This window comes from Cervus canadensis, chromosome 7 (assembly GCF_019320065.1).
Source record: "Cervus canadensis isolate Bull #8, Minnesota chromosome 7, ASM1932006v1, whole genome shotgun sequence".
NCBI classification, from domain to species: Eukaryota; Metazoa; Chordata; class Mammalia; order Artiodactyla; family Cervidae; genus Cervus; species Cervus canadensis.
In genome coordinates this window covers 40,982,664-41,005,294 of record NC_057392.1, presented here as the reverse complement: position 1 = coordinate 41,005,294, position 22,631 = coordinate 40,982,664, and the positions used below count along the sequence as shown (strand labels likewise).

At 40.6% G+C, this 22,631-nt stretch overlaps 1 protein-coding gene across 4 annotated transcripts in view; it reads left to right on the top strand.

The window, feature by feature from the left end:
• The window catches only part of CD80 (CD80 molecule), a 33,584-nt gene that overhangs the window by 5,533 nt on the left and 5,420 nt on the right, over window positions 1-22,631 (top strand). For 2 of the 4 annotated variants that reach the window (XM_043474984.1, XM_043474985.1), the window contains exons 3-7: window positions 5,356-5,679; window positions 10,188-10,469; window positions 15,961-16,071; window positions 17,280-17,394; window positions 20,302-21,199. In XM_043474984.1, coding sequence (XP_043330919.1) covers window positions 5,356-5,679; window positions 10,188-10,469; window positions 15,961-16,071; window positions 17,280-17,356 — 794 coding nt within the window. In that variant the 3' untranslated portion in view covers window positions 17,357-17,394; window positions 20,302-21,199. Of the gene's footprint in view, window positions 1-5,355; window positions 5,680-10,187; window positions 10,470-15,960; window positions 16,135-17,279; window positions 17,395-20,301; window positions 21,200-22,631 lie in introns of those variants that run through there. The other 2 variants (XR_006270561.1, XM_043474986.1) reach the window with 2 other exon arrangements.

Here is a 22,631-nt window from a genome sequence, read left to right as displayed (position 1 = left end):
AGGGCAGCACCAGCAGGGCTCCTGTTTCACTTCTGGTTTGGTCTGCAGAGGGAGAAGCACTGGACTCGTGTGCTCCAGAAACTGGTGGTCGTCTAATATGGGCACCTTTTTCTCAGAGCTAGGGTCCTCTCAGGGAGACACAGCCCTAAGGAGAGGAGAGAGACCTTAGGTAGGAGTAGGCCAGGAATTCAGGAAAGGTGTTGGCCTGGAAGTCTATAGCATGAGGAACACTGAGCTAGAGGAAAAGAGGGCCCCAGGGTGCCGCTGTAAACAGGGCCTCTCCCCTGTCGCCATGTTCTGTCTGCATGCCTCTGGCCAAGGCGTCCCCAAAGCCACGCTTCTTGCTATGACCACGGTGGTACCAGCCGTTCAAGTACCTGAGCTTTCTGGAGAGAGACACACAAGTAAGGATCAGATTTACAAAGAGCATGTAGTCTGGGTCTGTAGAGGAAAGTTGGGAGCAGTGTATAGATCAGGTCACCCCTGTAAATTTGTCAGCTGCAGGACAGCAGATACCTTTAGCCCCCTTGTGTATCCAGCACCTAGCCCAGGGCCCACACCAGCCCTGTGGATGCTGGCTCACTTAATCAAAAGCACTTGGAAGGGTCCCAAAAGGTCACTTCCACTGTGTTAAAGGTCACACAGACCATTAAATCTCCAGATGGTGAGACTATAGGTGATTATTATGTTTTTCTTTATTTTTCATTCTTTCCAAATTTAATGTGTGTTTCTTTCAGAGTCAGGGAAAACCTTTATTTAAAAAGCACACCACAGTCCTCAGCGAGATACACAATAGCACACGGTGGTCTAAGCTGCTGTGGGCACCTGATTTTTTCTCCTTTAGAAGTGTTGGTGCAGCTCTCCTGACCACTGCTGGGGTTCACCTATGAGGAAGGGATGCTGTGGCCAGCCCACTGTGTCCACACTGCCTCCCCCTTCTTTGGAGGGACTAGGGGAGACTCATGGCTTCCTATATTGGGTTCTTATTTCTTTAAAGCTAAACATTAAATTTTATTGTAGTATCTCCCAATTGTCCTGCATGGGTTTAATGCTGTTTTTCCTGCAAAATGGTAAAAATTTTTCTTACCATTTTAAAGTGTGTGATTCAGTGGTTTTTAGTATAATCACAAAGAAGTGAAACCATCACCACTATAATTTCGGAACATTTCTATCACTCAAAAATGAAACGCCAAACCCATTAGCTGTCCCTCTCCATTCTCTCTACCCCACCTCTTGGTAGACATTAATCTAATTTGTCTCCATGAATTTGCCTATTCTGGACATTTCTTTTAAATGGAGCTATATAATATATGACCTTTGTGTCTGGGTTCTTTCATTTAGCACAATGTTTTTAAGGTTCGTCTATGTTGTAGTAACAGTGCCTCACACCTGTTCTGGTTAAATAATATTCCATTGTATTTTGAGTTCTGAGAGGTACATTATTTGTCTAGAACTAGTGTACTCTGCATTTGCTGACAGAAAGCTCCCTCTCTTGGGGAGTTATCAGTGGGGAGCTGCTGTGATCGGGACAGGAAGCAGGCAGAGGGGTCAGGAAGGGCAGGGGTTCTGAAGTGCACCCAGGGTGCCCTGCGGGTGGGGCGGTTTGCACACAGACTTGCAAGAGATGAGCGAGGTTGCCTTCCATCCCTGCCGTCCCTCCTCCTCCCCCTCACAGTTGGGCAGACAGTTGGTGACGGTGGGCACTGTGTGCCAGTTGGGAGCAGTACTCAGTGCACGTGTCAGCCAGTTACCACAGTGATTCTGGCCCCATCCTGGGTGTGACTCAACACAGGAGGCCCAGGAGGTGCTGTGCATGAGAAGCAACCCCATGGGGAAAAAACACAACTGTATAGCTTTTACGGTTCATAAAACACTTTACATCTGGGTGTCATGTGACCCTGTGGTAATTATGGGAAGTAAGTTAGGGAGATAGTATTACGACCATTTTGTAGAAATTATACCTGAGGCCTAAGGAGGTTAATCAAAGGTTATGAGTCTAATACACAGCAGGTGGAATCAGATCCCATCTCCTAAGGCCTAGCCAGGCATTCAGCAAGTACTTAGGGAGCACCTGCTTTGGGCCAGGCCCTAGTTCTACAGATATGACAACAAGCAAAACAGATAAAGTCCCTGCTCTCATGGTCCCCAAAGTAACTCCAGCTGATATGTAGCAGCTAGAGACAAGCTCAAGAGAGAAACAAATCAGGGCAAGTGACTCAAAAGGAGCATGAGGATGGTGCTGGTTGGGGAGAGTCAGAGAAGGCTCACCACAAGGGGACATCTTCCCTGAAGGAAGCAAAGGACAGAGCTGTGTGGAAGTCTGGAAAGGCAACGGTCCTGATCGTGTGCCTGGTACTGGGTCAGGTTTTACCTACATTCCCTCACAGAAACCTCAACCCACATTATCAGGTAGGTGCTGCTAGGCCATTTGTAAGACGGCAAAGCAAGCTCAGAATCCAACAATGCAGGCAGTAATGCTGAGACCCGCCTCTCCCCTCCAGAACCACTGAAGCAGACACAACCCTTCAGAAGTCTTTCAACTGTTTTCTTGTAACCATGTGTAGCAGAGTCCCTGAATATGAAAGCCAGGTCCTGGCGGGAATTGCCCAGAAGATTTTTGTTCCTCTTTTCAGTCTGGTTCTTCCTCAGCAACAGAGTCTGGTGAGGGGATCTCACATAGGAACATCGAAGAGCCCATTGATGGTTTGCTGTTGACCTTTACACAAACACCCACACTTCTCCTCAGATGGCTGGACAAAAACTCCTTAAGAACCATCATTGAAATTTTTCAGTGAAGAAAATTTTCAGATCAGTTTCAGTTAAGATTTCTTTTTGCTAATGTCACCACATGTCAAAATTAGAAATCCTGGATTATTTTTGGTGGGAACAAACAGCGCAGGAAAGATTCAGTTATTCAGGACCCTAGATGACTGAGCTGCTAGTTCTGTCATGGGGTCTGTCTGGCCCACAGCAAGATCAGTGTTCCATGTGTCTGTCATAACCCCAGAGTGAAAGAGACCAGAGGGTACGAGAGGAAGGAGAAAGAGGAAAGGAAACCTTTATGGAAGACCTGCTAGGTACTAGGGACTTTTCCACATATACAATTTAATTTGAATTTAAGTTTTCAATCATCCTGAGAGGCTGGCATTAAACCATTTTACAGATGAGGAACAGGTTAGTCAGTAAGTGGCTGAGCTGGGACTAGGACCCAAGTCAATAGGAATCCTTCTACATACCATTTTGTTTTAGTCGTATCTTTTTTTAAAAGAGAGTTTTGATTATTTAGCTATTTCATGCTCTCCTAAAATATAAAGGGACTCCTGAAAGTCCCTAGGAGTTCAAACCAGTCAATCTTAAGGGAGATCAACCCTGAGAACACTTTGGAAGGACTGATGCTAAAGCTGAAGCTCCAGTATTTTGGTCATCTGATGCGAACAGCCCTCACCGGAAAAGTCCCTGATGCTGGGAAAGATTAAGAGCAGAATGAGAAGAGGGAGAAGAGCCGTCAGAGCATGAGGTGGCTGGATGGCATCACTGATGCAATGGACATGAACTTGGGGAAACTTTGGGAGATGGTGAGGGACAGGGAGGCCTGGCATGTTGCAGTCCATGGGGTCGCTAAGAATCGGAAACGACTGGGCGACTGAACAACAAAGTATAACTTTTCATTTATTTCCCTTTTTCAGTTATATTCCCTAAATCTAGGGCTGGCAATGTTCAGCACAACTGCTGAAAGAAGTGCCCTGGATCATTCTAAGGTACCTCACACTGCTGTGAAAATACCCGCAATCACAAAACTCTCTTCCTAAATGCTGCGGTGGGGCCACATCCGGTCTGATGTAGGCTGGAAGGTTGGCTGGGGAGGTGGAGACGGGCTAGTGTCCCATGATCCTGCTGTCCAGGGAGAGCAGGCCTGGAAATGAGATCCCTATCTTAGTGAGATGGGGGCCTCCCTGGGGGTTCTGTGTGGCTCTGAAGGATACGGAAGGGAAGATGTCAGCACTGGGGGGCCTTCGGGGCTGGCCAGTTGTGAAAGTGCTGGGGTTTTGGAGGGGCTCTGCTTTTAGGTCAAGCACAGCGTGGGAAAAGTTACTATGCCTTCGAAGCAAAAAAAACAGAAAATATAGTCTTTCAGGGATTTTGGTGCTACTGATGAGTGTTTAGGAGCTAACAAAAATATGAAGTTTGGTGCTGAAATTCTGTGATATGCTGATGGGAAATGGGCAAATGTTTCAAATGGGGATCTTCTTGCCAAGTTAGGTTGTAGGGGACCAGCTATTTGGATTGCAGATAGCCAAGGGAGATAAAGACAGGATAGCCATCTGTTTAAGTAGAGAGAGAGGGCAGAAATGGTCCGGAGGTGTAACTGAGGTCTTGTCACATGGAGATGAGGGCAGTCATTTCAATCTGAAGTCACGGGTCAAGCTGGGCCTGGAAGATGGGACCCAGCTCGGAGCAGGCAGTGCTGGCTTATCTATCCTAGAACTGGGTCTCAAATGAGGGAAACAAATAAATAAGGAGAATGATCCCAAAAGTTCTCTGCAAAACTGGGGCAGTTTTCTTTCCTGTGCTTAGTTTTCTCATCTATAAAATAAGACCACCAAAATGAATGACCAGGGAAATTCCTTCAAAACCTCACATTCCTTAACTATGACTTCTCTGTCCCCATGGGACTGAGAACACTGTCTCACCGGTAGTTGGCATTCATGTGCTGGGGTCTCCTAAAGTCCTTCTTCTTTTAGGACTAGTGTAACTTCTCTCTCATTGTCCATGGACAGACAAATGGATAAAGAAAGTGTGGCATATATTAATACGTACAGTGGAATATTTAGTCATTAACATCATTATCACTCCTTAAAAAGGAAGGGAATTCTGACACATGTAAAACACGGAGGAACCTTGAGGGCATTATGCCAAGTGGAAAAACCAGTCACAAAAAGACAAATAAATACTGTATGATTTGGAATCTAAAGTAGTAGAATTCATAGAAACATAAAGTTGAGTGGTGGTTACCAGGGGGCTGAAGGGAGAGAAAGGGGGGAACAGTTTAATGCATACAGCATGGAAAATCTGTTTCACAACAATGTGAAGATACTGGATGCTACTGAGCTGTACATTTTAAAATGGTTAAGATGGTAAAATCTATGTTATTGTTTTAATCATGATTATTTAAATGGAGAAAAAAAATACACTGGAGACCAAAAGAAAAAAAAATCAACTGAACACTCTGTCCAACCCTGCTTAGACACTAAATACAACACTCTGAATTCTGTTACTGCCAACTCTGAATTCCTGCTTGTGCAGGCATCTTACATTTAATAGACACAAGATCTTGTTTTGTTTGCCTCTCCATAGGCATCAACCCAAAGAGTGTGACCAAAAGAGTGAAAGAAGCAGTAGTGCTATCCTGTGATTACAACACATCCACTGAAGAACTGACAAGCCTTCGGATCTATTGGCAAAAGGATAGTGAAATGGTGCTGGCTGTCCTGCTTGGAAAAGTGCAGGTGTGGCCCAAATACGAGAACCGTACCATCACTGACATCACCAATAACCCCTGCATTGTGATCCTGGCTCTGCGCCTGTCAGACAGTGGCACCTACACCTGTGTTATTCAGAAGCCTGAGACAGGGACTTATAAAGTGGAGCACCTGACTAAAGTGAGGTTAATGATCAGAGGTCAGTGGAATTTTCTGATTTTCAATAAGCCATCAATAGGAGTATGTCTTTGATGTCCTTAGAGACACAGTCCTATTGGTTTAAGTGGAAATTTTACCAGAGGGGCCTATCTCACTTCATTTCTTAGGGTTGAGTCTCTAGTTTTACAGTAAATCCTAATTTGTTTTCTCAGGATGTCCTGGAAATATTTGTTAGTTGCATTTCTTGCACTTTGACAGTCCAAGCTCATGTCAGCCACCCTGGAGCACTATCGTGACCTGAAGCACTTTCTGAATCATAAAGGGACATATTTGATTTGATGTAGTTGTACTATTAACTGCACTTGATCCAGTAATACATTCTCGTAAAGTATATTGAAGGGTATAAAAGCTGCACAGGCACAAATATTTTTCAAGTAGTATTTGAATGTCTATTACTATGGCTATTTTACTATTATATTTATTGTATATTTGAAACTTTCATCTAATGTCATTCCTACAAAGTTAGATGTTAAAAAACTGTGAAGGGCAGGGTAGGAACCAGCCTTGACTTAATCACAGGTAATCCTGCTAGAGGACACAAATATGTCCTGAACCCTCACTGAGAAGTGTCAGCCCTGGGCCATTCCTTCATCCTTGAAATTCAAACGCATTTCTTTTTCTTTCTGGGCACTTGAGCCTTTAGTGGAAAGAAAACCTTTGAACAAAAGTAAGAATTAACCTTGATAACAGTTAGCTTAAGAGGATCCTTAGTGAATTCTTCACTGTTCTTCCCTGCTTTTGGTCTTCAGCTATATTGAATCTTTAGTTGTGTAACACCCAGATCATACCTAAAGCTTAGGAAGTAAGCCAAATTTACACAGGGTTATCTTAAACTTCACTCTGTGTATTCCCTACCCATGGAGAGAACAAATATCCATGATCATATGGTGGGACGTGAGGGGCTCTGAGAAGCCTATCTCTTCCAAAATTTAGATCTGCCTGGATTCCTGCAATTCCCACTGTTATAGCCTCTCCTACTAGTTTCAGCACTGTTCTCCTCTTATGTATGTATGCTCAGCTGGTAAGTCATGTCTGACTCTTTGCAACCCCATGGACTGTAGCCCGCCAGGCTCCTCTGTCCATGGCATTTCCCAGGCAAGAATACTGGAGTGGGTTGCCATTTCCTTCTCCAGGGATCTTCCTGACCCAGAGACTGAATCCACGTCTCCTGCATTGCTGGCAGATTCTTTACCACTGAGCCACCTGGGAAGCCCTCCCCCTCCCTCCAGGATCCCTGTTAAAGATGAAAATGCGTTACCTAGGTGGAGATGTCATCACAGACATATTAGCCTGTATCAGTTAATTACGTTAGATACATAGTCAGTCCTTTAACAGAATATCCAGAGAGAAACAGACTCAGGATGTGTACATTTTGACAGAAAGATAAAGAAGATCCAAGGAGAGAAGAGGCAGAGTTTCAGGGAGGGCGGGCCTTAGTCGCAGGTCACAGTTGGAGACCAATGCAGCTAAAGGGCTAATGGGGGAGTGCTGTTTGAGGCTAACACGGCCTCAAACAGGGGGATGCGGCTCCAAAATCAGACAAGGGAAGACAAAGGGGGAAATACTGCTTAATTAGACCCAGAACCAATTCTGGTATTCCCAGTTGAATCAATTAGAATGGTGCTTCTCAAATGATAAGGTGCCTATGACTTGGGGACCTTGTTCAGCAGGTCTGGCACTTCTGACAAGCTCCCTGGTGATGCCTGTACTGATGCTAAGGATTATAGTCTGAGAAGCAAGAAATTAAGTAAACGCTCATTTGGCCAAGGTGACCAGCTGTCCCAGTCTGCCAAGGACTGAGGGGTTTCGCTGGACATGAGACTTTGGATGTTAATACTGAGAAAGTCTCAGGCTAACTGGGACAGGATGATTTCTCTACATTGCCAAAGGATACAATAACAGCACAGTATCATGAAGTAGGATAGCTAGTTCCTCAAACGCGCTGCACGATGGATGAAAACCTGCACTAAGCAGCACATTTGAGGAACTAGCTATACTAGTTAACATATTAACTAGGTTAACAAATTTTTACCTTTCTAAAACATATGCACCTTTTCCTTTCCTAGTAGGATATTCTTACTCTACCCATTAAGAGTGGTGAAAACTTGGGTTAACTGATTGAAATGAGATACAAGAGTAATTCTTCGATGGTTCATTCTTGCAAAACCTCTGGAGCTGCTACTCCGAACAGATCATCTTACAGAAGGAATAGCAGACAGAGCTTAGGCTGTTCTAAGTCCAGGCAGACCTTGAAAAGATAATTTTCAATACGATCCTTGGTGTTAGTGGCATTCCTGTGGCTAAATATTTCTTAGAAAAGCAAAGTCCAGAAATGAACATGAATCATAATTTGGATATGAGTTACTTGGATTTGTTATTCCAAGTTATAACATGACATACTGATATTATAAGAAACAAAATGTTAGCTACCATTGCAATGATTTGATCTTATAGGATAAATTAAAGGAGTAGAAAATAATAATGTCAACTAAAAATGGCTCAAAAAATGTCAAACAATTTAGGAACAGGACTGATTCAAAAAAGAAAGGTGACTCTATCTGTATCTAGATCCAAGTTTTTCCTTGCCTTGGCAACTATAATCACTTGTCATAACTTCTCTCCCTTATTACCACCAGGCAGTCCTGGAAGCTTTTACCTGGCAACTTGATTTACATGAAGGAACTCCTCTAAGAGAGGACACATTTAAGACTCACATTAATTAGTCTAACTAACTTCCTGTATGTCAGTCTCTGGTCTACGTGATTTATGTTAATGATACCATTTAAGTCTTACAACACTGGGAGGGAGGTATTACAATCCCCTTCTTACAATGAGCAAACTAAGACAGAAAGTGGTTAAGTAACTGGCCCAGGATTAAAGGCAAAACTGGTTTTAAAACCTGCCCTTGATGACCACTGTGCATTATACTACATCTCTCTGTGAGGTTCTGAATTCTGAAAAGAAAACTAACATATGAGATGAAGTATGAGGGGATTAGTCCTGTGTGTGTGTTCAGTTGTCTCTGACTCTTTGAGACCTCATGGACTGTAGCCCATCAGGCTCTTTTATCCATGGAATTTTCCAGGCAAGAATACTGGAGTGGGTTACCATTTCCTTCTCCAGGGGATCTTCCCAACCCAGGGACAGAACCCACTGTCTCTTGCGTCTCCTGCATTGGTGGGCAGATTATATACCACTGCACCACCCACCACTCGGGAAGTCCACATTTGGATTGGTTCCCCACACTTATGCTAAAGAAGTATAAATTCTTTAAGCCTCACAATAAGTGAGGAAGAGGTGAGTGGAGTTTTTTCCTGTTTCCTCTGCAGTCATTTCACTATGCTTTGCTTTGTGTATATTTTAATATGTTATTAGGGGTCAAAAACACAAATGAAAGAGTGCCTCAAGTATTTTGGAGGAATATTAGGAAGGATTCTCTGTCCTTGTAGGTGTATCAAAACAGCAAGGGGATCAGTAAAGTATGGTGGTTGAGATTATAGGCTCAACAGTATAAAAGTGGAACAGAGGCCTACCTGATTAAAGACTACTTTTGAAAATGTAAAGGTAATGCTAAACAAACGTTAGAGTAGTGTTACTCCAGGTGTGGGAACTAGGGGTCCAGCAAAGTTAAGACCATACAAGTAGATTTACATAAGTTATTGTCAATGCTCTGGTTCTCAAGTTGGGTGGTAGGCTCCCAGGTGTATAGTATAGTACAGATTAAAAAATAGATACATAAAAGAGGGTCAGTTTGTATACCTCAAAAATTAGGTAGAAAGGGAAGAAAAAGAAGTAAAAGAAAGGAAAGAAAGGAAAGGAAAAGAAGGCAGACATAATTTAAAGCTGCTTGTTTGTAACTATCTCTAATACCATGCCATTGATATTTTTCTGAGGCTACATTTTTTTTTCAATATAATCTTATTTAATGTTTTAATAAGACAGCAGAATTTAAAGCTCTAAAAAAAAAAAAAAAAGAAAAAGAAATCAGGGGAAGGGAAGGCTCTGGTATCAGAAAAACTTGAATTCAGTTCTCCCACTTATTGGTTGTGATTTCTCTAGACCTCAATTTGATTATTCATAAAATGGAAACATTGTAGTAGGATAAATAATACGAATTTACTGATATTTGACCTTTTTGGATCTACAACCTACCTCCTAGAGTTGTTTTAAAGACAAAATGAGATAACGTCCAGACCTAAGAAATATTAACAGCTCAATAAACGTTGTTTTTAAATGCAAGCACTATGTCAATATTTATTCACATGAATTTAGTTCTTTAATAAGTGCCCTCCTACCTCCACTCCATCAAAAGTAATGAACTGATATAACCAACTCAAACTAAAGTTAGTCTTTGGGTTATACATAACTACTAATACTTATGGGAAGTTGAAAATTATATTTTATTTTTCTTATTAAAGTGATGTATTAAAAATATAATTACACACAAATATGTAATGATATGTATTTACATTCTTTTTCTTTCTTCAGCTGACTTCCCTGTCCCTACTATAAATGATCTTGGAAATCCATTTCCTAACATCAGAAGGGTAATTTGCTCAACCTCTGGAGGTTTTCCAAAGCCTCACCTCTCCTGGTTGGAAAATGGAGAAGAATTAAATGCTACCAACACAACACTGTCCCAAGATCCTGAAACCGAGCTCTTCACAATTAGCAGTGAACTGGATTTCAACATGACAAGCAATCACAGCTTCTTGTGTCTTATCAAGTATGGAGACTTAACAGTGTCACAGACCTTCCAATGGAAAACACGTAAGTGACATTGTCCTGGGGAGTTTCTGCTGTGTAGAATCTAAAAAGAAAATAACTCAGCCAGATACATTATAGAATTATGCATATTGACTCTGATGCTATTACTTACAGTATTTTGTAGACATGCAAATAAAATAATAATAAAAGTGTTACTATGACTTATTAAGGTCACTGTACAAGGTTTGACTATAATGGTACTAATTTTATTTTCTTTAATAAACATTCTAAAATTTAGATATCCAAGTAAGTTCTATCTGTCAAGTCAATATCTTAGGAAGTTATTACAATATTATTGTTGTTATTGAAAGCACTAAAATTTGCCCTTCTTTGAAATTGCTCTCTAGGCTTTGGCACTTTCATTTTTTTTAATTTATTTTAATTGGAGGCTAATTACTTTACAGTATTGTGGTGGTTTTTGCCATACATTCAGATGAATCAGCCATGGGTGTACATGAGTTCCCCATCCTGACCTTCATGCGTCGAGCCTGGACTGGTGATCTAGTTCACATATGATAATATACATGTTTCAAAGATATTCTTTCAAATCATCCCACCCTCGCCTTCTCCCACAGAGTCCAAAAGTCTGTTCTTTACATCTGTGTCTCTTTTGCTGTCTCGCATATAGGGTCATCGTTACCATCTTTCTAAATTCCATATATATATGTTAATATACTGTATTGGTGTTTTTCTTTCTGACTTACTTCACTCTGTATAATAGGCTCCAGTTTCATCCACCTCATTAGAACTGATTCAAATGCATTCTTTTTAATAGCCAAGTAATATTCCATTGTGTATATGTACCACAGCTTTCTTATCCATTCGTCTGCTGATGGACATTTAGGTTGCTTCCATGTTCTGGCTATTGTGAACAGTGCTGTGATGAACACTGGGGTACACGTGTCTCTTTCAATTCTGGTTTCCTTGGTGTGTATGCCCAGGAGTGGGATTGCTAGGTCATATGGCAGTTCTATTTCCAGTTTTTTTAAGGAATCTTCACACTGTTCTCCATAGTGGCTGTACTAGTTTGCTTTCCCACCAACAGTGTAAGAGGGTTCCCTTTTCTACACATCCTCTCCAGCATTTATTGTTTGTAGACTTTTTGATAGCAGCCATTCTGACCGGCGTGAGATGGTACCTCATTGTGGTTTTGATTTGCATTTCTCTGATAATGAGTGATGTTGAGCATCGTCATGTGTTTGTTAGCCATCTGTATGTCTTCTTTGGAGAAATGTCTGTTTAGTTCTTTGGCCCATTTTTTGATTGGGTCATTTATTTTTCTGGAATTGAGCTTCAGGAGTTGCTTGTATATTTTTGAGATTAATTCTTTGTCAGTTGCTTCATTTGCTATTATTTTCTCCCATTCTGAAGGCTGTCTTTTCACCTTGCTTATAGTTTCCTTCATTGTGCAAAAGATTTTAAGTTTAATTAGGTCCCATTTATTTAATTTTGCTTTTATTTCCATTACTCTGGGAGGTGGGTCATAGAGGATCCTGCTATGATTTACGTCAGAGAGTGTTTTGCCTATGTTTTCCTCTAGGAGTTTTATTGTTTCTGGTCTTACGTTTAGATCTTTAATCCATTTTGAGTTTATTTTTGTGTATGGTGTTAGAAAGTGTTCTAGTTTCATTCTTTTACAAGTGGTTCACCAGTTTTCTCAGCACCACTTGTTAAAGAGGTTGTCTTTTTTCCATTGTATATTCTTGCCTCCTTTGTCAAAGATAAGATGTATATAGGTGCGTGGATTTATCCCTGGGCTTTCCATTTTCTTCCATTGATTTATGTTTCTGTCTTTGTGGCATTTTCATTTTGGGAGCCCCCTTCCTATGATGGTCTCATGATGTCAAATCATTGTCCTTTGAAGGTGAATGTGCTTTTTAAGAAATACTTGTTCATTCAGAACCAAGCCTGGCAAAGAAAGTGAATGACAAACTACTAGAGGACAATGCTTAAAAAAAGTGGTCATTTTTTATCAAAACCATGACCAAATATTTACCCTACATGTAGTAAACTTATAAAATTTTCTTTCCCCAAGAGGTGAAGTCATATGAAAATATAAAATGGAAAAAGTAGGGTTTACATAAATGTATGCATATTAAATCCACAATGGGTTATTACAGAAGAACTCATATACTTGAAATACATTTCTAGCGTATTTGACTGATTATATGCAGCATCACCAGGCCTCTGCCCATCCCCTAACCCCACTTATAACAATATGTTTTGTGGCTGCATAGTAAAAAACAATACATTGTGTATAATATATTGATATTATGTATAGTATATCTTATATCTTCCGCTTATCTTTGCTTGTATAGAGGAGATATTTTAGATGGTCTACTAGTTCATCTTAGGTAAGATTAGGTCTTTCCATCTTGGGTGGATTCTTTGTTTTCCTTAATAGGTAATGAGATAAAATTTGGGGCAAAAATTAATTCAAATACAAACAAAATTTTGTTGGAACATGATACAAAATTAGTTCAGATACAAACCAAATTTTGTTGACATGATTTTATTAATAGCCCAAACTCATCTCTATTTCAAATTAAGTTTGAATCATAGTTTATTAATTCAGCATTCTTGTCATTTTATTGATATATAATTAATCAATTTTAGATCATCATGATTAAGGTAGAAGTTAATAAGTACAGCTTCAATTATATTTTATTTTGGACATCATTTATATTTGGAATATGAGTATGTATGATATTCTGGGGCAACGGTTAACAAAAATTTTCAGAAAAGGGCCAGATAGCAAATATTCTTCACAGGTCATAGTCTCCAGCAACAACTCAGTTCTGTTGTTATAACATTGAAACAGCCATAGACAAGACATAAATGAAGGACATAGCTGTATTCCAACAAAATTTTATTTAAAAAAATAGGTGGTAAGCCAGGTTTGGCCTGTGCATAGTAGTTCATTAACTTAAAGGAAATAGAATGTAGTCCTTTAAATAAAAGGATGGATCTATTCTTTAAAGATGATTTAGACTACCCAGCTTTATCATCATTTCTCTAATTTGCCTTTTCTGAACTCTTCCTTCACACTAAAGATGAGCAGTATCCCTTTTCAGAATAATTAAAAACACTAGCTCTCTGTCCTCTTTGGGGTGTCAAGGGGTGACTGCATAAACAAATGTAAATTAGTGTATAGTTGACAGACATTTTGAATGGATATGAGCAAAGCTCTACTATTTAAATACCTACTCTTAACCCCGAATTTATTAATTAAGCAGATTGGGTCTGTGGCTCTTTTAGCCTGGGCCCGCCCAATTTGTTAACCCTTGATGTACTGGAACATATAGGGGTGTGTGTGTGTATAAGGGGTGAATCAGGGAGACCTACTCAGGCTGTCTTATGACCTATATGTGCAAATGTCCTCACACAACTATGCACTTGGGATTTTGGGTCTTCCCTGTGGAGTAGTGCCAGGTTCCTAATAGGCATCACGAGAGAGTGGGATTGCTGTTACTGATTCCTCCTTACTCTTAAACACTTGCCTTCTTCTAGGCTGAGTGAGGCTTGAGAATGAATGAGGAGTGACCTCTGAGAGGAAGCCTGTGAAACATCTAGACTCCCAGGATAACAGCAAGAGCTTCTTTGTTATTTTGGGTGTCATTTTGGTTTGCAAAGGCCAACCCTGGTAACCACAGGATGTCTCCATGCAAATGGGTGTTTTAGAGAAAAATAGAAAAACAACTTACCCTAGTTTTCAAGTAGTGGGTGCTCTATGGTCAAATGTGCATTTTATAATTATCACTGTGGCAGGATGTATAGGAATTATTAGAGCCTAGAACACCAGAGGCAAAGAGACCATAAAGGCTACTTGGTTGGAGATCAGAAAAACCTGAACTAATTCCTGCAAGAGATTTGGAGAAAAGATTGCAGAGATAGTCTCAATACAGAATAGAAAGTCAGTGGGAGCTACTGAGCAGTAAGCATGAAGGCAAGCCTTCCCTTGGTCACTGATGGTGTTGCCATTAACTGAAATGGGAGAATGCAGGTGGTAGATACACTTTAGAAAGAATACATATGCTGAGTTCAATTTTAACCAAATGGAGAGGCTGGCATTCAACCATCTAGTTATCAGTTGGAAATACAAGTTTGGGGCTCAGAAGTGAGATCAGAAATATGATATACAGACTTAGAAATCAGCTGATGTTTCCAACCTTGGGTGTGGCTAAGATCACCAATGATTACCAGGGCTAGTGAGAGAACGGGACCACAGATGGAACTATGGGGACAAGTTAAAGAACAAAAAGAGGAAGAACAGCTGATGAACAAAACTGAATCACAAACAGAAATAGACAAATATGGTGTCACAGAAGTCCCAGGAGGAAAAGTGTCAACGGGACTGAATGCTGATGAGAAGTCCAATAAGATAAAGACCAAAATTTATCCCCAGGGCATGTAATCAGAAAAATGGGAATCAAGTACTTTAGTATTAATAAATGTTCAATATTTATTGATGAGCCATTCCAGGGAAATCAGAGGAGGATGAGCTGCTAGTATTCCTTTAGTGTTTCTGCCCTTTCTCCAGCTGTTGGTGCTAACTATTCCTTAAAGGAGGTGAAGAATAAATGGTGTAGCTGCTGCTCCTGAGTGGAGGACTGACAGAGTACCACACACACCTTTCTACTCCCACCCACATCCTTCCTCGTGTGCCCCCTCTTCTTTCTGTTCCCTGTGTTCTACAGATGAGAGCCAGTTTGCAGAGCCCTCCTCCAGGATGATCCTACCTACCACCAAGCGACAGGCATGCTTGGTTCTTTGCTAGGTCTCTTCTATTCTTCCCGAAGCTCTAGGCTGAATGGTGAAAAAGGTGTTATCTGAAAATGAATGCAAAGTGACTTCTGTAGTTTTAGGCAGCTATTGTGAGGTGTGTATGTGTATGTGTGTGTGCATTAAAGAGGATACCCTAAAAGGGAGAAGGCATGACAGAGCTGGAGAAGGAAAATACAGAAGGTACATCTGGAACACAACATCAACTATTAGTAGCAGTACATAGTAATATCAGCTATAGAAATACTTCTATTTATTTTTAAAAATTGCTTATTAAGCTCTGATATTTGTTTATTTGGCCACAACACACAGAATGCACGATCTTAGTTCCCCGACCAGGGATTGAACCTACACCCCCAGCACTGGAAGCGCAAAGTCTTAACCACTGGGCATCCAGGGAAGTCCCTAAAATAGCTTTTAAAGGCTCTCCTGAGAATCTTTTCTTTGTGCCAACTTGATTCAGTAAATGCAAACATTTAAATTTTCTTTTTCACATTCAATATATTCAATATCTGACATCTGATATTAGTTGCCCATAAGTATGTGTCTGATTAAAGAGTTATGCAAGAAAAATGATAGAATCTGCATTTTGGAGAGCTGACCAGGCAAAGAAGTGAAAAATGCTTTACAGTTGTGTCATTATAAGGGGCATGGAAGGGTATCAGGCAGCTGGAAACACATTAGAGCTGACACTGTTCTTTTCCCTCAACAGCCAAACCAACCCCTTCTGCTAATCAGCACCTGCCCTGGACCATTACTATCACAGTCTCAGCATGCGGGATTGCTGTGATCATTGCAGTTACAGTAACATGCCTGACCTGCAGTAAGTAATATTGTACTCTGGTAATGATCTCAATTCTGGACACCCAACCTCTTATCAGTACAGGTCAGCATCTCTCTGAACTTTTAAGCCTATTTTATTCTTTTTGGAGCAAATCTATGGAAACTTTAGTGTCTCCTTTACTTGTCTCAGCAAGTTCTGTTCATTCCCTGCACAGATATTTCTTGGACACCTACTATGTGCCTGGCACTCTACTAGACACTGGAGTTACACAGATAAGAAATCACTGACCTCAAGGCACATTCTAGCTTAGTCCCTTTATCTTCCCCCTAACTCTGTATTTTCTTGGAGATACTGAGGCTTGCTAACTAAATTGATAACATATCTGATGCAAAGCAATAGTCTAATCTTTGATTCAGAATTGGAGGAAAGGCAAGAATGACAAGGTTTAGGGGCAGGAATCATTTTCATGGAGGAGGGTAAGATGCACTAACAAGATGTAGAGTAATTACATCGCTACAGGTGATTTTACCAACTCTCAGTTCTTCAGAATGTATTTTTTGATGAAAGATCAGGAGTGGTTGAGGAAAGAAGAGATATTTAGGATAGGACATCTTTTCCTATGAATCTAAATCTTTGGCCTTACACATATGCTATACTCAATCTCTGTAATCAAATGAAGAGGAACTGCTAGGCCAGTGTTATGGCTATAGTCACCGTGAAGGAACACCAAGCTTTCTTGGAGAAGAAATTTTGTACACTAAGCAAATTGGAAAATCAACATCTGCTGACTTTTCCAACATCCGGCACACATAAAAAATCAAGGCTCGAGGAAGTCACTGGAGACTTTGCTATGAACAACTTACGCCATGGGCAGGATAAAGAGGTCTGGTGGGCTCAAGGACGTTTCTAATACAGACTGTCCAGCCCTACCTCTCTAGTTTACATTTTCTAATCCTTAGTACTATTGACTTTGAGGGCTGGATAATTCTTTGTTCTGCGCATTGTGATGCTTAGCAGCATCCCTGGCCTCCTCTCAATGTATTACAATAGCACCTCTTGCCCCAGTTGTGACAACCAAAGATGTCTCGAAGCGTCACACCTGTCCCCCAGTGGGGGTGGTGGTGGAAACCTGGGGTTGAGAACCACTGCTATAGCTCTAAGCCAGCTGAAGTTTTGCCAAAATACATGGGCATGATTTAAGGGAAGATTACCTATCTAGATTTTTATTGCTTGCTCTTGTCTTCAAGGAAATGCTGCAAGATGGAGACAGAGAAGGAGGAATGAGGAGAACGTGGTAATAGAAAGGTACCCTCTATCTACATAAAATCTGTGGAAGGATCAAGCTGACCAGAACACCTGGAGGTATCTTCTCTACCAATGTGGGATGTGTGAGATCTTGTGGCTTGTGAACACAGGGTTTCTTCCTCTCAGGACCAAACTTAAGATCCTTTACCAAGTACCACCTTCTCAAAATCCTCATTCAGATACTCTCAACAGGTGGTTGGCACATCTCTCCTTTCTCCTCACATAAAATTTGTTTAGTGTAACCTTTTCCTTTGTCATGCCATTCTGCCATCTTAAAATGTTCCCCTCTTTTCAGTCAACTCAGTGTCTTTTAGTATTTGTCAAACACATGTACTATTTCTGAGCTAACTCCTTATTCTCATCATTCCTTTTTCCCTGTATCCCTCAGCACTGGGACACAGAGTGGGGTAGCTCTGTACTAATTCAGTAACATCTCATTGGTCTGTCTGCCTCTTACTAACAGAGTCATCCCACTGACCCAAGCATAGAGCCATTTTCTTAAAGAATTACCTCTTTGGGTCATTTTCTCACTTAAAAAAAGAAGAGACCCCAGTGTCTACAGGAAAGGCTTCAGAGCTTACTTTCCATATTCCAGTTATCTCCTCAGTGTAAACATCCTCAGTTGTTTCTATCGTCCTTCACATGGCAGTTTCCAGGAGCACACTGCACACCTTAAATGTCAATAAATGGTATCCAAGACTTTAGATTTGATCTGATTCTAAATATATATGATGGAGTAATTACTGTTCATCCAAGGATGTTAAGGGAGCCTAACATAAAATCAGCTTTTGTAAGTAACACTATTACAAGTGTTAATCCCTCAGTCATGTCCTCAGTCATGTCCGACTCTTTGTGACTCCATGGACTGTAGCCAGCCAGGTTCCTCTGTCCATGGGATTCTCCAGGCAAGAATACTGGAATGGGTTGCCATTTCCTTCTCCAGGGGATCTTCCCAACCCAGGGATTGAGTCTGGGTCTCCTGCACTGCAAGGAGATTTTTCACCATCTGAGCCACCAGGAAAGCTCCAATTTTGGGCTTTGAGGAAGCCCAATTTGCACTATTCTAAAATCCCCAGGTCTTTTAAGAGAAACATTGGGACATTAGAATCGAAGAGACTGATATCAGGACCAGGATGGTTTACAGTCTCCATAAACAGTTCAGTTTTGACTTGTGAAGGTTAGGGTAACAGCTGTATACAAAAATCAGACTCTGCAGTTACTTTTAAAAAGAAAAAAAATGAGATCTAACACCTGAGACTTACAGAGCAGGTTATGCTTTCAGTTTAGCTCAGTCACTCAGTCGTGTCCAACTCTTTGTGACCCCGTGGACTGCAGCACCCCAAGCTTCCCTGTCCATCACCAGCTCCTAGAGCTTACTCAAACTCAGGTCCATTGAGTCGGTGATGCCATCCAACCATCTCATCCTCTGTTATCCCCTTCTCCTCCTACCTTCAATCTTTCCCAACATCAGGGTCTTTTCCAATGAGCCAGTTCTTCAAATCAGGTGGCCAAAGTGTTGGAGCTTCAGCTTCAGCATCAGTCCTTCCAATGAATATTCAGGACTGATTTCCTTTAGGATGGACTGGTTGGACTCCTTGCAGTCCACGGGACTCTCAAGAGTCTTCTCCAACACCACAGTTCAAAAGCATCAATTCTTCGGCACTCAGTTTTCTTTATAGTCCAACTCTCACATCCATACATGACTACTGGAAAAACCATAGCTTTGGATGGGCCTCTGTTGGCAAAGTAATATCTCTGCTTTTTAATATGCTGTCTAGGTTGGTCATAGCTTTTCTTCCATGGAGCAAGTGTCTTTTAATTTCATGGATGCAGTCACCACCTGCAGTGATTTTGGAGCCCAAGTCTCTGTTTCCAGTTTCCCCATCTATTTGCCATGAAGTGATGGGACCTGATGCCATGATCTTAGTTTTCTTTACAAAAGCATTATTTCATCTTATAAAAAATCTCTATAAGCAAGATCGGGGTTTTTTTGTTGTTTTTTTTTACTTTTTATTTTTATTTTTTTCTTTTTCCATTTATTTTTATTCATTGGAGGCTAATTACTTTACAATATTGTAGTGGTTTTTGCCATACATTGACATGAATCAGCCATGGATTTACATGTGTTCCCCATCCCGATCCCCGCTCCCGCCTCCCTCTCCATCCCATCCCTCTGGGTCTTCCCAGTGCACCAGCCCTGAGCACCCATCTCATGCATCCAACCTGGGCTGGTGATCTGAGCAAGATCGGTTTTATGGAGAGAAACTCAAGCCTCCAAGACCTTGAGTGATCTGCCTTAAGTCAGACAGATAAAGAACCAGAACCCAAACTGGACATCAAGCTCAGATTCCTTTCATGGCTCCATAGCAGCCTATGTGTAATTCCCCCACAGCAGTCTCTCAGGTTCCAATTCTGCTTTCCTTACAACTTACTCATTCCCCAGGATGCCCTTCCCAGAATGTTCCCCTCAGTTCTGCAATTACCTTGCATTTCCCTGACTTTCCTTCCATCTTAAAAGTTTTCTGCTCAGTCACCTGAAGGAAGCCTGGAACGCAATCCCCTACACAAGTCTTCTGTGGCCATGCTGTCCAGTTCAAGCAGCTCTGCCTCTGACCGCCACAGTTGTACTCTCTCAGGCACATCACTCTCCACCCTGGGTTTATTTTCATTCTTTACCAAATTGTAGGCTTACTGAGAAGAGCAAGCATGCCTGATACACCTTTGTCCCACACATAGCTGAGTGAGCACCTTTATCGATAATGTTTGATTGGTTGGTGACTGCTGGTACATAATAATGCAATATTTTCTGTAGTAAAATTCGTCAGACCTGTCCTAAATTCTCTCATACTTTAGACCTGCCTTTATGTCATTTAGCCATCAAGATTAGTATCTATAATGGTACCTCAAGCTGGGAATACCCTTGCGATAAAAAAATATAAAAAAATTTTTAAATGTTTTCTTCAGGTCCTACCTCTATCTGAGATTGGCCTCTTCTTGGTGCTTCTGCGAACAGCCAGGGTTATCCCACCTCGACCTTCCTGTATCTGTTCTCTAGGAGCCCCTTCACTCCAGTGGCTTTGCTGAAAGTGACTAGAGGAGTATGATGGGGACAGAAGTAGTTCTGGTGACCCTGCCCAAGGATTTGGAAACATGGAATTCGTTAGGCCTGGAAGAGACATTAGTGAAAACCACTTACTAATGACAAGGATCTCGAAGTCCTGCGTGGTGACCTGAATTACAAAGGTCAGGGCCAGAACCCAGATTTGGTGCTCTGGCTCTGGTGTTCTTTTCCTTCACGAATCGGGCTCTGTGCTACTGACTGTTTTGTGTGTATACACACACATGTATCCATCAAAGTGCTTCTGGAAACAGAATTTATTCAGTATCATCTAGGTCCATCTCAAAAGACTTGGTGTGATGAAGGAATGGAGGATGTCATGCTGTCAAAAGCAATCTAATGTTAATGTATGGGAAGTCTGTTTTAAGTACACCTAGAAGACAATGGAAATATTACTGGTATTTAGCCAGGATTTTATTCTCACTGTGTTCTCCTTTTTGGCTTTCCCACTTCTCAACTAGGTTCAGGAGAAAGTAGATCCATCTAAAACTAATTTCCTCTGACATGTAGGATGAATGACTTATACAGTAAGTCCCCTACATATGAACCCCCAAGTTGTGAACTTTTAACTAAAAATAAATTTTAATTCCTTTAAAAGTCTTTGAAGTAACAAAATAGGTATTATGCCAATTTTTAATTCAAAAGTGAACTTATGAGCTATTTCATTTGTAGTTACTTTCTAGAATAAGTTATTGGTTAGATCATAAATTTTAAACAGAAAAAAGTGTGTGTTTTGCACACTTACACAACTTTCTCTAAATCTTTTCTTAGGGAAATTTGCATTTTTCTCCTTAACAGTTTATTGATAGCCTCAGTCTTAACCACAAAGATTGGCACTGTGTATTACATATATTGTTATGCCCTTGTTCTCTAATACAATATTTACTTTGTGTAGAAAAGTAAATATTGTATTGTATATAAAAGCTTACCAACTTTTTCCCAAGCAATTATCAAAAAGCATTCATTTGGACTTTTCATAGTATTGATTTTTTAGTTGCTCCTATAAAAAAACAATTCAGCAAAATCTGTAAATAAAGTCATTCTGTTTGCACTTATTAACAAGTGGCAAACTTTCAAAATTGTGAACGTGCATTCACATGTCCAATCATGTAAGTCAGTTCACGTGTCTGGCGTACACTGTCTCACGCATTCTCTATAAGTGACTGTGCTTTTGTGTACTTTACAGTACTATATAGAGTACAGTAGTACAGCATCTTTATTTCAAGCCCAGGATGTCCAGAAGCGTAAAAGCAGCAGTATACAGCCAATTGTGTTAGCTGGGTCCCTAAGCTAATTTTGCTGGACTTACAAGCACGCTCTCAGAACGGAATTCGTTCATACGTAGGGGACTTACTGTACACCCCAAAGCACTAGTAAGGTTGGAGAGTGGTAATGTTTGGTTCACATTGGACTGATACTCTCCTTAAATGGCTTTATGCTCGTTTAATCTCATTTGTAAAATCTTTATGAGAAGGTTCTCATTTAAAATGATATCATTTCATTGTGTATGTACTAAAGAGTAAGCTGTCTTTAGCAGAAATTGATTGAAGTAATGAAAACAGCATTCCAAAGGGCTTCCTCAGATCCCTAAAGTGGCTTTTGCTTTGCAGTATTTCTGGATCCCCCTGACGTCAGGGAAGTGAAAAGAAAGAAGTGGCCAACTGCTGTTCTTACATGACTTAACTCAAGACTCCTCTTTCTCTGAAATTGCCTTCCATGCTCACTGGACCAGGAGTGGACCTGGTCAGTTAGACATTCTCATTTGAAAATCTGGAGTTGAACAGCAAGAGTTTGACCAAGTTTCTCAAATGTGGCAGGATTTAAAATGTTTCATTTCAGTAGCTATAAAAATTAGATTATTCTATACAGTCTGAGGAACAGGGGTACACTTTTAAATGGTTTCTTACAGAACAAAATTCAAAAGAAAATAAAGGTAGTAGACTTACAAGAATTAAAAAACAATAACCAAAAAAAAAAAAAAAAAGCCCAGGAATTGCTTCATTAAGAGTCATAATCCTTGGACATGATTAAAAAAAAGTAATAGCCAGTACAAACCTAAGAGACAGCTTATTTGTACTTTAAATAAATTATAGTAAATTATTGCTTATTACATTTAATAAATGTGTTAAAGGAGTTATATTTTACTTTATTAATAAAATTATTTTAAAACCAACCA